Source organism: Recurvomyces mirabilis (assembly GCF_035927965.1).
Source record: "Recurvomyces mirabilis strain CCFEE 5264 chromosome Unknown scaffold_6, whole genome shotgun sequence".
Lineage (NCBI taxonomy): Eukaryota > Fungi > Ascomycota > Dothideomycetes > Mycosphaerellales > Teratosphaeriaceae > Recurvomyces > Recurvomyces mirabilis.
In genome coordinates, this window is record NW_027041940.1 from 624,630 (window position 1) to 638,374 (window position 13,745).

At 52.8% G+C, this 13,745-nt stretch overlaps 6 protein-coding genes across 6 annotated transcripts; 4 read left to right on the forward strand and 2 right to left on the reverse strand.

Annotated features, from left to right (window-relative positions):
- Positions 1–697: 697 nt before the first annotated feature.
- Positions 698–2,335, reverse strand: LTS14_003023 (uncharacterized protein; the record flags this gene model as incomplete). The annotated part of the gene is made up of 1 exon (XM_064835728.1): positions 698–2,335. One exon carries the CDS (start codon positions 2,333–2,335, stop codon positions 698–700), a length of 1,638 nt encoding a protein of 545 aa, XP_064696778.1.
- A 681-nt stretch (positions 2,336–3,016) lies between these two features.
- DAP1 (Dihydrodipicolinate synthase) lies at positions 3,017–3,652 on the forward strand (the record flags this gene model as incomplete). The annotated part of the gene is made up of 3 exons (XM_064835729.1): positions 3,017–3,026; positions 3,077–3,113; positions 3,166–3,652. 3 exons carry the CDS (start codon positions 3,017–3,019, stop codon positions 3,650–3,652), a joined length of 534 nt encoding a protein of 177 aa, XP_064696779.1.
- A 511-nt stretch (positions 3,653–4,163) lies between these two features.
- LTS14_003025 (uncharacterized protein) lies at positions 4,164–5,765 on the forward strand (the record flags this gene model as incomplete). Its single annotated transcript, XM_064835730.1, has 1 exon — positions 4,164–5,765. The coding sequence occupies one exon, from the start codon at positions 4,164–4,166 to the stop codon at positions 5,763–5,765; it is 1,602 nt and encodes a 533-aa protein (XP_064696780.1).
- Positions 5,766–6,641: 876 nt separating this feature from the next.
- LTS14_003026 (uncharacterized protein) lies at positions 6,642–8,550 on the reverse strand (the record flags this gene model as incomplete). Its single annotated transcript, XM_064835731.1, has 3 exons — positions 6,642–6,788; positions 6,851–7,830; positions 7,887–8,550. The coding sequence occupies 3 exons, from the start codon at positions 8,548–8,550 to the stop codon at positions 6,642–6,644; spliced, it is 1,791 nt and encodes a 596-aa protein (XP_064696781.1).
- Positions 8,551–8,913: 363 nt separating this feature from the next.
- On the forward strand, positions 8,914–10,007 carry LTS14_003027 (uncharacterized protein; the record flags this gene model as incomplete). The annotated part of the gene is made up of 2 exons (XM_064835732.1): positions 8,914–9,827; positions 9,878–10,007. 2 exons carry the CDS (start codon positions 8,914–8,916, stop codon positions 10,005–10,007), a joined length of 1,044 nt encoding a protein of 347 aa, XP_064696782.1.
- Positions 10,008–11,121: 1,114 nt separating this feature from the next.
- LTS14_003028 (uncharacterized protein) lies at positions 11,122–12,979 on the forward strand (the record flags this gene model as incomplete). The annotated part of the gene is made up of 5 exons (XM_064835733.1): positions 11,122–11,338; positions 11,398–11,472; positions 11,525–11,574; positions 11,626–12,228; positions 12,281–12,979. The coding sequence occupies 5 exons, from the start codon at positions 11,122–11,124 to the stop codon at positions 12,977–12,979; spliced, it is 1,644 nt and encodes a 547-aa protein (XP_064696783.1).
- Between the last annotated feature and the right edge of the window lie 766 nt (positions 12,980–13,745).

Sequence of the window (13,745 nt, forward strand, 5' to 3'; positions counted from 1 at the left end):
TGGGACTGGTGATGCTTGCGACTGTATGGTTGTCTGGACCCGCGTATCATTCGAGGCAAGTCGCAAGAAGGTGGTTTCGAACAGGTGTCTGGAATTGATCCTGCTGCCCAGACGGATACTGCTCCGTACGATCATCGTGGTTGTCTTGTACAAAGTAGGTGTCAGATGTCCGCTGCTTGATCAATCACGAAGTCCTGATGCATTCACTTCCGACCCTCCGCAAAGCACAGACGAAAGCACGGACTTTCGTCGCGTCACTCGCGCGTGGTGTGACACTGGAATGAAGCCACATACAATTCATCGTAATCATACATAGAGTTAGACGACTAGCCTGACTACATGCCAGCCGCTAACATCCTTGATATGCCAGTCAACCCCTCCTAGCTGACGAAGGCGACGAGACCAGGTATGGAACGAAGCTCGCAGAAGCACCGCTATTCCATGCATTCCATTGCTATACAGCCCAGAACGCCTTGCTAAATCATGCTTTGGAACAACAATGTGACACGACGCTGCGAAAACTGTTATCGCACCCTCATCACGAACCAGGCCTCATGCAACCCTCGCACAACTCGTCCCGTGGCTCATGCAAACAGCATATCATGTCCTCAGCCTACTCGTGCCGCCCAAGCACTGCAAGTCTCCCAGCCTCCTCCCAAAAGTCTTCATGTGCGTTCATTTTCATCATCCTCAAGTTCTACCCAGTAACCCTCCTCACCCACAACCCCTCTTCACACCCCTCCCCCTCCTTCCTCCTCACCCGTGCAATCCTGACCCCAACCTCCCTCTCCTCACAATTCAGCTCCGCCAACCTGTGTCTCTGCTCCTCAAGCCTCTTCTTCGCCTCCTGCACAGTGGACCAACTAACCTCCATCGGGCTCGCCTTTTGAATCTTCTCGAGCTCGAGGATACCCTTTTCGATGTTGCGGCGTTGGTGGACGAGGTCTTTTTCTGTTGCTAGGAGGGTTTCCAGGTGGGAAATTGGCTCGGTGGGGGTGGGTGGTGGTGGGAGACGCTTGCTGCCGTCCTTGTGGATTGTGGTCGTGGAAGCGGAGAAGGGCGAGGTGCCACGGAGAGCTGGATGGACTACGCTGAGTGGTGTGTTTGAGGATGCTGGTGTGGTCGCTGAATGTGGTGTAGGTGTGTTTGAGCTCTTGCGGGCTGGAGGTGTCCACCCCGTCTTCTCGATCCGCTGGATTGGACGCTGTCGCGAGAGTATAGATTGTACAGGCATACCGCGAGGACTGTATGTTTGTGGAGTGTTGGGCGCAGAGTACTTGTTCGGTATCGGTGGTGGTGGGCTGGGCGGCCGAGGTTCTACTCGTCGTTGATGAGTGGCTACTGTATTTACTGTGCTCCAACTGAAGTGAGATCTTGGATCGCGATCTGCTGCGGTAGACTGCTTCGTATGTCTCGAGTCCGTCGAAGGACGTCCAGGTGCTTCTGATGCCGCATATGTGGTCCAGCTGAAGTGGCTTTCGTCGGCCTGCTTTCTCTCCGGCTCGTCGTCGTCTGGTGGCTCGGTCCAGTCACTATTCACCGAAGGACTTCGCTGTGGCTCAACGTTTTCCTTGGTGATAACGATTGAAGAAGGAGTCGGCTTCCGCTTGATCAATTTCACAGACGGCGGCGCAAGTGACAATGAAGGCTGAGGCCGATCGTGATTGAATTGTGGTGAAGGTACCCTGAAGTCACTTGCAGATACAGGCGAGATAGGTGAAACAGGTGACAGGCTGCGTGTATTTCGCCCAAGTCTTAATGGAGGTGGCGGCTTGACTTCGTCGTCTTGCAGAACCGAGAATGCCGGGGAGGCTTCACGTGTCTGTTGCGCGCCACGACGCTCGGGTGATCGCTTGCGCGATCTAAACACTTTATCATAGGGTGAAACGTAGGTGGAGGGATTCACTTGCGCAGGCTTGCCACTGTCGGATAGTTCGCCCGAGAAGTCATCCCAGCGTGCATTGTCGGGCGTGACTAGTGGTGGCGGTTTGTGAAGCATTGAGCGGACTTGCTTGAAAATTGGCAGCCGCGATGGGCGGAGCTGTGGTCCAGAATCCATGATTTGTTGCTGTGGGTGTGCGTGGTATGATGGATGGTAGGAGAGCTTGTCGTGAGCTGGCACTGGTGGCGCATGTTCATCATATTCGTCACTGTAGATTGAGGAGGCAGTGGGAGCATGTGATGCGCGGTCCGTCACCCATGGAGGGTCCTCGGCGATGGTGTAAGTGGGCATTGCCATCCCAAGTCGTTCTGCTTGAGAGCTTCGTTTGTTTTTGAGAAAGACCATACGGGCAGGTAAAGCTGAAGAGCTGTCTTCTGAGTCCATGACAGCCATGTTGTCCGAGTGTTTGCTGATTCGCTGTCGTCACAAACTTCGGGGCGAAGGATCCTGGGCCAATGCCTCGCGGTGGATTGCTGTGGTTAGCAACGGACGTGTTTCAGAAGTCAGCATCCAGGGACCAGGACGGTCGAATGCCAGTGCGAGGCGGAGCGCGGTCGCAGTACCGCCGTCAACTTAAACAATGCAGCAATGAAGGAGGAGGAGGGCGGAGGAGTATGTGGGTGTAGGATTAGAATGCTGTCACGAGTCACATTGCCCTGTTTGCGCGGACTAATTTTCATATTATCGTGCCGTCTACTCCCGTATCTTGTTCAGTACGAGAGGCTACACGGCGCATTCCTTGGATAGGCGCGGCTGGTCGACCACACTACCGCTACGCGCACCGGTGGAAATTATATGGTCAAACGATCGCCGCTAAGGTCATATTAACCGCCGTTGCGACGCGCGCTGCCCACGAGATGGAGATGGACCCTGACTCCCTGAGCGAACCCTCGGGATTGATGCAGTGCGAGCCGAGACACGAGAGGCAGCAGGCACATGTCATATGTGGAGCTGCTTGTCAGACCGGAAGGAGCACAATTTGGCTGACACACCTGTCATCATAATCATCTCGCCGCTTGCATATCATCTCATCAAGTTGCAACAGCATCGTTGGTGTGAGGTAGCAAAACAATCATGGACGAGGGTGTGTATAGAATCCACAAATAAATCACACCCTAGCTAATGGATAGCAAGGCAGCACCATGAACACAGCTCCGCCGGCGGCGCAAGTGTATGCTCATACCAGACACATTGGACCAACAAAAGTCTGACAAATACTACAGCGCCTCGATAGCGAGCCCGATCAACCTCATCCTCCTCTCCTTGTTCCTGGTACTAGTATACATGCGCCTAAGACCAGCGAGGCCACAAGCAACGACTCTGCCTACAGCTCCAGCCCCAACGGTCTTCCGAGTCTTCACGCCGCCGCAGCTAATGCCATACAATGGCACAAATGGTATGCCCGTCTACCTGGCTGTCCGCGGTAACATCTTCGACGTCAGTCCTGGTCGCAACTTCTACGGTCCCGGAGGTCCATACCAGAATTTTGCGGGTCGGGATGCAAGTAGAGGCCTAGCATGCGGCAGTTTCGACGAGGATATGTTGACGGAGAATCTGCAAGGCCCGCTGGATAGACTCGAAGATTTAGGTGGTGATGAGATGGAAGCGATGAGAGGATGGGAGGAGAGGTTCAATGAGAAGTATCTTGTCGTTGGCAAGCTGGTGCCAGTAGGACACGCTGAGGCGGAACCGGACGAGAAGAAGGTATGAGCACATTGGCATTTCGACCTTCTGGCACATACACGGCGGCGAAAGCTAGCCTCGGCCATTCGCAGGAACGAGCAATGAACAGTAATTATGATGCATGTCTTAATGATATCAATGGCCATAAAGGATGAAATCAGCACGACACACTGCTCACTAGATTAGGATTTCAGAAAGCGTGCACGGAAGAAACGCAAACCGAAAGACAAGGTAAGTACAGAGAGTGTACAGGGCGCCCGATCTTGCACTACACCAAGGCTCAGTATAACTTACAACTCAGCTCAACTCTTTAACATTACTACCTCACTCATTTCCACACATTCAGCGTCGAATTTCACCGTCATACTTCACATGTCGTCCTCAGATGCCCAGCAGCTGTTGTCTTCACTGCGCACGTCCCGGGACCATTGACTCACAGCGCAGGCAGAAGTGCAGATACTTCCACCATGTCGATTCCGATTCCAGTCAACTCTCCAAACAACCACCGGATCCCTTCCCTGGTTGCACATCAGCGAAGATGGTTTTCAGAGAGACGAAGAAGTCAAGGCAGAAGGAGCGTGCCAGAGTGGCAGCATTCGGTACTCTTCCGGACGAGGTACTGGTACTCGTCTTCGAGGACCTTCCCACACACGATTTGTTAGCTCTCCGTCTCAGCTGCAGATGTGTCATGCCAGTCTGCACTACAATCTTGTCGCAGAGGTTGACGACGCTTTACATCCGTCCTGCCAAGAATTCTCTCCAAACGGCAGTCAGAATATGCGAGCATCCGGCCTTGAACCAGAACATCAGTCGCCTTGTTTTACTGGGAGGTGTATCCCCTCAAGAGGTCGATCGGACGTTTCCATGCCACAGGTATCAGACTGAGATACAGTGCCCTGGTGCAAACTATCAGACTCAGGAATGGTATCACAAATTTCGACCATGGCCGCTAAACTTTCCGGTAGCGGCTGGTCGGAAAGCTGCGGTGGCTGTCGGTCAAGAAGAGAAGGCCGAGGACTCGTTACAACCATTCACTGGAGCTTATAGCATATTGATCGAAGCGCTTGCACAACTGCCCAAACTAGGTCAGATTGCTCTCGACGATTCTTGCATAGGAACAGGGTTCAACACGACCTTGAGTGGCAAGTCGTCAGGAGAGCGTGTCCCGAAGCAACTTACGTCGCAAGTGACTCATCACCGCCAGATCACAGGACGCGCAGATACCTCTATGATGTTCGATCTGCTTATGCAGGACCAGCTGAGTTTCGAGCAGCTGAGTATTACCACCCACGAACTACCCTATGCCGCTGCCCTGCTCAAATGCAGCTATACTGGTGTCTTCAAGGCATTCCGCCATCCGGCTGCTGTGGACAAGCTTGCAAAGCTTACGAGTCTCGACCTGATTCTTGACGCTGGTTGGGACCCCAAGACTACATGGCGAAAGTTCTGTCATGGGCTTACAAAAGGTGCGACGCAGCTCGAGCATCTGCGCCTAACATACAGGCCCAACTCCGCTGATCGCATCCACGGCGCGAGGGACGAAACGAGCACGCGCATGATTCTCGGCCTAGACGACGTCGAAAATGGCGATGAAGCCTCCAAACCATTCTCGAAAATGAGGAGCTTCGCACTCGTAGGCCAGCTGCAGCACGATGATTCAAAGTACGGCCCTCAGCGACCAGTCTGCCATGTCCTCGACGTTGCAGACTTCCTTTCGCAGCATGCGTCCACTCTCGAGAATGTGGCATTCCATAATACCACCTTCTCGGATCCTGGCACAGATTCAGCTCCTCACGATTCGATGAAACGAGGGATGGAGGTCCTCCTGACATGTCCTCGACTTAGAAACGTCGTGTGGACGGTCAACAGATTCAGGCACTACAGAGGCTGTGGGAAGCAGAGTGCACCTCACTTCCTCGACTGTCGTTCTAGGCATAGTTGTGGGAGGTATAGTAATGGCATTGCGGATGGAAGTGGCCTCGCGGGTGTGGAGCTCATGGGTGCTGTGGCTGAGGAGCTGCAAGTGGAGTTGAGTCTGGATGGTAGGGCCTGGGACTTTGGTGAGGTAGTTAGGCGAGAGAAGGGCTTGAGTAGGGAGGTAGATGTACGTGGGCATATTGATGGCGCATCGGCTGCTTGAGGTCCGGATGAACGTGTCATCAATCAGGTCTTTGGCTATTTCTGTTCTGCGCTCACATCATGGTGAAGGGGCCAACTAAGAGAGTGTGCATTACTTTCTCATCACCCATCCTTACGTGCTACCTGGTCTAGAACATTCTCCGACTCAGTGAATCCTACCTCGTACCCTGGGCTGTTTCGCCATTCGAAGCACTGGATATGCTGACAAGGGAGACGTTCTGAGGATGGTGGTATGACGATGTTACCGTATTGATGGTTGTCTTCCGATACATACTGCAATACCCCTGCAGTAGCCACGCAACGAAATCTCATCAGTGTAAATGAGCGCTCTGTGGCCCAGCCGACAATACTCACCTCCTCGGCCTGACCTGCCGTCTTCCAGCTGGTTATCTTGCTCCCACGGTGCCCGGCATCTGGTAATGCTCGTCCACACTCGCCGGCATCCTAGGTTATCGGCATTTCCTTATCATTCGTCTGCGCCGGGAGATGCACACGGCACTCCTATCTATGCTCGACTTGGCTCGACAGTGACCTCTCTCGGGTCACTAGTGGCCGAACACTTGAAATCCAGTGCAAAGACGGAGAAATATCTTTCGGGCTCATGTGGGCAGACGTATGATTCGCCCCGGACTCCAAGCCTAGACATCTGTGGAGTGCAGGCCTAGTGTTGTTGCGAGTCAAGTCATCTGCATGGGGCTACAGAGGGGGAGCGTAGCATGACTTGGCAGAGCACGTGGAAGTGATACATGCATTCTATCTATTGGTCTATCAAGAGGCAGCTCAATATCACGCCCTGATGATGCTCATCAACGATGCGTAACGCTCACAATGGACGAGCACCGACAACGACAACGACCAAGTCTATGCCCTTTGCCGCTTAAGGCTTGCCTACATACGGAATGATGACCGAGCTGGGATATTCGCCACCGAAGTGCAGCTTGTGCGTTCCATGGTTCAGCTCATGGTCAGGACGTGGCACGGACCATGCTGTGAATTCCGAGGCTGTGAGGTTCTGGCCAGAAATCTGCGATCAAGATGATTAGTAGATGTCTTCGGTTAGAGAAGAAAGCCATGCCAGGCACTCACCCTCACGCTTAAGCTCTCGCCGGCATCGAAGTCGACACCCAGTGCCCAGATACCGATCTCCAGCTTCACCACTGTACCAGGCTGCACTTTCTCCTGCTTTTCGTGGGTGTGAAATGGGAAGTTGGGGTGTATGCTCTTTGATGGATCAATCGCACGTTGCGATGCCCGAAGGACACCCATCTGGCCAACGTGGGTGTTGACGCTGTGTGTGCTGTTCTGGTCGATCTCCGCCATCGATTTGATTGGTGACTGCGAGAAGGGAAAGTTAAGATGCATGAGTAGATTGCCGTCCTTGTCCTTCTTCCTCAGTAGCACAAAAACGAAGAAGTCGTCCTGGTCGTCACAAGACATGTAGACAGTTGCCTTGGGTAGACCGAGAAGTCTAGAAGCCTCCGGGAAGGTGTGCGTGAACTCGAGAATGCTGTTACGGTCTTCGGAGTTGTAGGAAGCGACCTGGGCAGACGATGGGGTCGAGGTGGCGAGCTTCCCGCCCTCGGTCATGAACAGCTCCTTATATTCAGTGTTTGGCACCGGGAAGTCCTCGATGACAACATCTTGGATTGGGGCTCGGTCACCAAACTGCAGTATGTTCCATCTCACCTTGGGCGTCTTCTCTTCCCAGCCATTGTTCTTCTCCTTCAAGAAGCGATCGAAGAAGGACTCCAGATGGTGCTCTGACTCGGGCAGACTGTATAGCTCGAACCATTCTTGCCAGCTGCCCCATTGTAGCCACTTCTGCTCGTGTGGGATCTCCATCCAGGCACGAATAGAGCCCATGTTGTGCAAACCGCTGACATCTGATCCACGAATATAAGTCGGGCAGCGAATCTTTGTGAAGTCGACACGCTTGTCTTTCCAAAAACCGTTCATAGTTGGGCTTCGTCTGTACATTTCTGCAAAATCCTCGACGCCTGATGCTAGGTTGCCTCTCAAGATTTCTTTGGTAATCAAATCGAAATTGTGCATGCTGAACCATCCGCCTGGAATAAGGGTCAGCTTCTCTCCGCTTGGTGTGCAGGATATTGGTGACACATACCTCGACAGAATTGTTCACGGTACAAATCACTAAGGCCCTCCCATGGTGCTATGGCCTTGAGCGAGGGCGGTTGTTGTGCGGCAATGAACCATTGGGAGATCGCCAGATACGAGTTCCCTGCCATCCCAATATTGCCGTTACACCAAGGCAGCTTTGCCACGGCCTCAACAACATCGTAGCCATCCTCGGACTCTTGGGTACCCATCACACCGATGTGACCGCCGTTGTTCCCAGCGCCTCGAGCATCTACGCTGATGATGGCATAGCCCTTAGGACACCACGCAGCAGGATCTAGACCCTCGAACTTTTCCAAGCCTGAGAGATCTGACCGCTTGACACAAGAATGCCAGATGGTCATGGGAAGCATGTCCAGAGCACTGTACTTCTTCCCATAAGGTGACCAGCTGAGGATGGCTGGAATCTTCTCCTTCGAGTCTGTAGGTCTGTAGACATCTATGTAGAGGCTGATGCCGTCTCGAGCAACGACTTCTACGTCATGCTCGAGCTGGATGTCGCTGATTAACGGCTTCGTGTCGGAGCCAAAAGGCTGCGATCCAGACTTGAAGACATCGACTTTGCCAGGGTGGAATCCAGTGTAGCCATTGTGACCAACTTGAGGCTCTGTAATCCGCTTCACAGCGGGTTGTGGCATGAGGACAGGCATCTTGTTCGTGGGGCTGTAATTCTATGGTGTTGGGTGAAGTTCAGCTCCTGAGAACGACAAGGGAATGAGGGAGGTGCCATATTCCTGCACGGGGCCACTGATCTTTTTCTTGTTCTCGTCGGAAGACGCGTTGTCACGCGTTCGCTCTCCACCGGAATAAAATACCATTCAACTCCACCTTTACCCCACCTGGTTGCTCCTCCTCCACAGTCCACATATTCCGAAGAGATGAGCTGCTATTGCGGCTCCAACGACAATGACTTATATGAATGAGCCGCAGAAGATGTGCTTGAATCCATACAAGTCTATCTTCACACATCAAATCTCCTTGCATCGTGGATAGCTTTCAAATCAAACGTCAAAATGTCCACCACAACGACTCAGACACAAGAAGATGGTGCAAGGCGCACTTTCGGCACCCAGTATGAAACCAAAGACTTGATCGAGTTTGATACCAGCAAGATATACGGCGACTGGCGCGACGAATTTCACAAGTACGGATGCGTACTCATCAAGAATGTCTTAAGCAAGGAGCGAGCCCAGTACTATGTCGACAAGCAGCTCGAATGGTTGAAGAACTTCGACCTTGGCTTCGACGAGAAGGACAAGTCAACGTGGACTGCAGACCACTTGCCAGTCTCATTCAAAGGCGGAATGTACTTCGCTTACGGCTCCACACACGAGAAGCACACATGGGAAGCGCGGACAGAGCCGGCCATCGTGGACATCTTCGAGAAATTGTGGGGCACGGACGAGCTCATCACATCCTTCGATGGTGTCAATATCTTCCCTCCTCGCAAGGACCTCAACTGGACACCGTGGCCACACTGCGATCAGAACCCAGAGAGGAAGGGTATGCAAGCCGTTCAGGGTCTGGTGAATTACGCTCCCAATGGCGAGAACGACGGCGGTCTTGTCTTGATGAAGGGCTCCGCCAAACTCCATGACGAGTTCTTCGCACACAAGCGTGAGGCTGCAGACCACGAGGATGCGCCTCCACCAGAGATCAAGTTTATGGATCTCTTCCTCTTCAGCCAGAAGGACGTCAAATGGTTTGAGGAAAGAGGGTGCGAACTCGTGAAGATCAACATGGAGCCCGGCGACTTCGTCCTTTGGGACTCCAGAACACTCCACATGGCCAAGTTCCCGGAAGGTGAGCAGATTCGACACGCACAGTACATCTGTATGACACCTAGGAAGTTCGCCACGGATGAGGCGTTAGAGGCGAAGAAGGAATGCTTCGAGAACTACTACGGCACCACCCACTGGCCTCACTGGTAAGTGCTTGTGATCGTACTACGGGTGAGCAAGACTGATATCTTTCCAGTAATGTTCGCCCTTCAAGCGAGAAGCCGATGAGAAATGGTGAAGTGTGCCCGAAATACCGAACAGAGCCGTTCGAGAAGCCCACAGTCACCGACCAGGTCCTAAAGCTGGCAGGTGTCAAGCCATACTAGAAGTCATTGGGTCGGTCAGCCTGCGCATGAAATGGAGTCCACGCTACTAGACTGAGCGTTATGTATATCCACAATTCCATCATACAAAACGATTTTTTAGCTGTGTTGCTTTCATTGGAGTGGAGCCGGCTCCGGTCTTCGTAATGCAATGCACCCGGAAGGTTTCGCTGGGAGTCTCCAGCATTCGCCAGCCCATGGCGGTCTGGAGAAAGCAATGCCACCACAGCATGCATGGTGCTCTCACCGTGGTCAAACTTTTGACACAATACACTTTTAGCTCCACAAGCACTGTCAGCAGACTTGTGCTCGTGGTGAGAAACACGGTAGTCAAATGGCATTGATTACGAAACCCTGCACCGGACATGTCCCCAGTCACGCACAGCAGATTCCTTTCCTGGCTCCGTATCGATGCTTGAACATCCGACATCGAGACTGGGATACAGGGATATATGGTCCCTTTGGATCGACAGCTTTCCGTGGCCAAGCAGAGACTCACAAATCAGCTATGCAGACCTTGTATCCAGTCATCAGGTATCCATCCGACGAGAACATTCCTCCTTTTTTTCGAGTTCCTGGCGTTATACAGGAATTTATAATCACTTTCCAAATCACGACTTCGACATCAGCGTCTTGTGGTGTGACTCCCCAAAGCTGTTGAACATCATCAAGCGTCTCGGGCTTCTTTGGTCGAGTCGAACGGGCTATGTTTCTCCGCAAGAACACGAATACATCGTGTGGGACCGGCCCACATAGCTCGAGAAGGGCGCCCACACTCGGTCGGAAGTGAGAGGACGAGCACCTCACCTCGCCTCAGATTTCCCCGCACAAACCCCGAACGTTGTCTGGGGTCTCGACCAGGTTCGTGCAAGCCACGAGTCCCATAAAGAACTAGTTGAGACGACCATGATTCGTGAAGCATCAAGTATTCAAATTGACAGGCATTGTCCACTCCTTCCGAACATGCATGGCATCCGAGCGCCACCTCGAGGTCGTTGCTCAACTGACCAGCGATGATCGACATTAAAGTAAGCCTGTCCCATCGGCATTGACGGTAGCAGTATCAAGAGTAGCCAACTGTCTATCAACGAGGACTTTCTAGAATTATCATTCAGCCATGGCGAACGAGGTCGCCGCCGAGAAAGGCTTTGCCGGTGTCGAACATCTGGAGATCGAGTCTGCCAACGATGACACCAACGGCATGGCCGTCATGGGCACGACGAAGCTCAATCTCGACGAGATCCTGCTCGTCCCTGCACCGAGTTCGGATCCAAGAGATCCACTGAACATGCCATATTGGCGGAAGGTTGTCTTCGTAGTGCTTCTCTCTGCATGTAAGTCGATTGATCATGCCTGGTTATTGCGGGATGGCAAGGACTGATCGAAAGTGTAGTCTCTAGCCTAGGCCTTTCGCTGGTGGCAGGTCTTGGAGGACTGCTCGGTTTTTATATCCCGGAGTACGCAGCCAGTATGTGTTCGATTACTATCTGCCTGGCAATGCCGAGCTGACAAATTCGTAGAGGGTGCAACGTACGCCGATATTACGGCCTTGATGACATACCCGTCCATGGTAAGCCTGCAAACGACTGATCGCAAGAGTCTTCGATTGACATGTCGCTAGTTTATGGGGATTGGCAATCTGATCTGCATGCCGCTCGCTCTGGCTGTTGGTCGTAGGTCGGTGTACCTTGCCTCGCTCATCATTATGCTGGTGGGAGGCCTCCTAGCCGCATACTCAAAAAGCTACGAATGGCATCTGGGAGCTCGGATGATACTCGGCATTGCTGCGGGCAATAGTGAGGCATTGGTTCCCATGATGATCCAGGAGATCCACTTCCTGCATGAACGCTCGACCTTCCTCATGTGGCAATCTGCCATGCAGTTGAGTATCACTGCATTGTACACCATGTTCGCATCACCCATCGCTGGTGCCATCGGGCCTGGAAACTGGTACATCCTCGGAGTCGGTCTTGCTATGGTGGTTTTCATAGCCTCCATCTTCTTCGTCCCGGAAAGTCGATACACGCGCACTCTGGCCGCTTATGGTCAGACAGTAGAAGCGACCGCCGAAGCAGATCTAAAGCACGAGCAGGAAACCAAGCCAATGCGGATATCTGATCGACCTGCTCTCGACTTCGAGACCTATCAAGCCCGTACCCTCTGGTCGGACATGCGCCTGTTCGTTGGCCCACCGGACTGGTCAGAGGGCATCTATGCACTCAGAGTAAGATACCTCTCTCCAGCACGACAACGCAAACATAGCTGACTGTTATCAGAACACCTTCCAGATCCTGTTGTTTCCGAATGTGTTCTGGGCCTTCTGCTTGAACGGTCTCACCCTTGGTATCAACATCGCCATTGGCACGACCTACGGCAGCATTGTCACCGCACCTCCATACAGCTGGTCGAATAATGCTGCATCCTACGTCAACGCTTCACAGATCTTGGTTTCTGCTGTCGCCTTGCCATTGCTTGGAAATGGCTCAGACTTCATCATCAAATGGCGCGCGCGTCGCAACAATGGTGTTCACGAGCCCGAAGCACGTCTGATCCTACTCGTCATCCCTGTCGTGCTCGGTGTCTTGGCAGCTGTTCTCTATGGCCAAGCAGCACAACACCCGGAGGACTATCATTGGTTCACCATTGTGTTCGCGTACGGTGCCTATATCTTCTGTTTCATCGGCTGCAATATCGCGGCTATCACTTGGCTACTGGACTCGTATCCGGCCCGCTCGGGTCCAGTGTTGATTGTCATCTGCGCCCTCCGTGGGTTCATCAGCTTCGGTACAAGCTATGGCGTTTCGCAATTCATCGAGAAGGCCGGACACGACGGGGCTTTCGGTGCCTATGCTGGTCTAACCGCACTGTTCGGGCTGATGGGAATCCCAATGTTCATTTGGGGCAAGAACATCCGAGCCTTCACGGGTCGATGGGCCATCAAGGAGAGGAGTGGGAAGCCATCCATGTCGCATTAGGAGATTTTGTGGTACTCCAGTGCCACGCCATCAATCCGGCTGCTTTCTGGCGTGCTCATTCGTTGTCCTCAGAGTCTGCATGAAAAACAACGGTATCGCAACGAAATAAATTTGGCTATGTGCTTGCTGCTCGATTAGCATTGTCCGGCTAGCAGGGACATGGACATTAGTGATATGATCATGACAGTATACGGATATAGTGCTTGCCAAAATAGCTTCTGTAGATACAACATGCAATGTGTGTATATCGTGCGAGCAGTGTTCATTGTTCAAGATCGACTGGACGCGAAGTGCTCTTCCTGTCGGATGACGTATAGTGAAGAACATACGTTCATGCACCGTGACCAGTAACCGTCTGTCCTGAAACACGCCATGTACGCTATACTGTTACATTGTTGATGGCTAGTCTGCGGCATCATAGTACAACGCCGTGTTCACTGCGGTGATGTAAGCTGGTCCGCGCCACCGGCAAGCGTAAGAACGGACCTCCAGGAGCAGCTTACGGAGCCAGTACAAATCATGCACATGGGGAGCAGGTGTAGTTGTCGGTATTAGGCCAGGACAGAACACTTATGTCGACATCCGCTGGGGTTCAGATTGGTGGGGTCGATGTCTGCGCAAGCTCTTCGATCACCAGTGTGTTGACTCGGACTTGTTTGTTCTTGGAGTCACTGGCAGAATCGCTCTCAACGTGTAAGCGACCCTCCAGAGCCGAAAACTTGATGACAGAAATCGCAGGAGAACATTGCGGTCACCATCACTGACT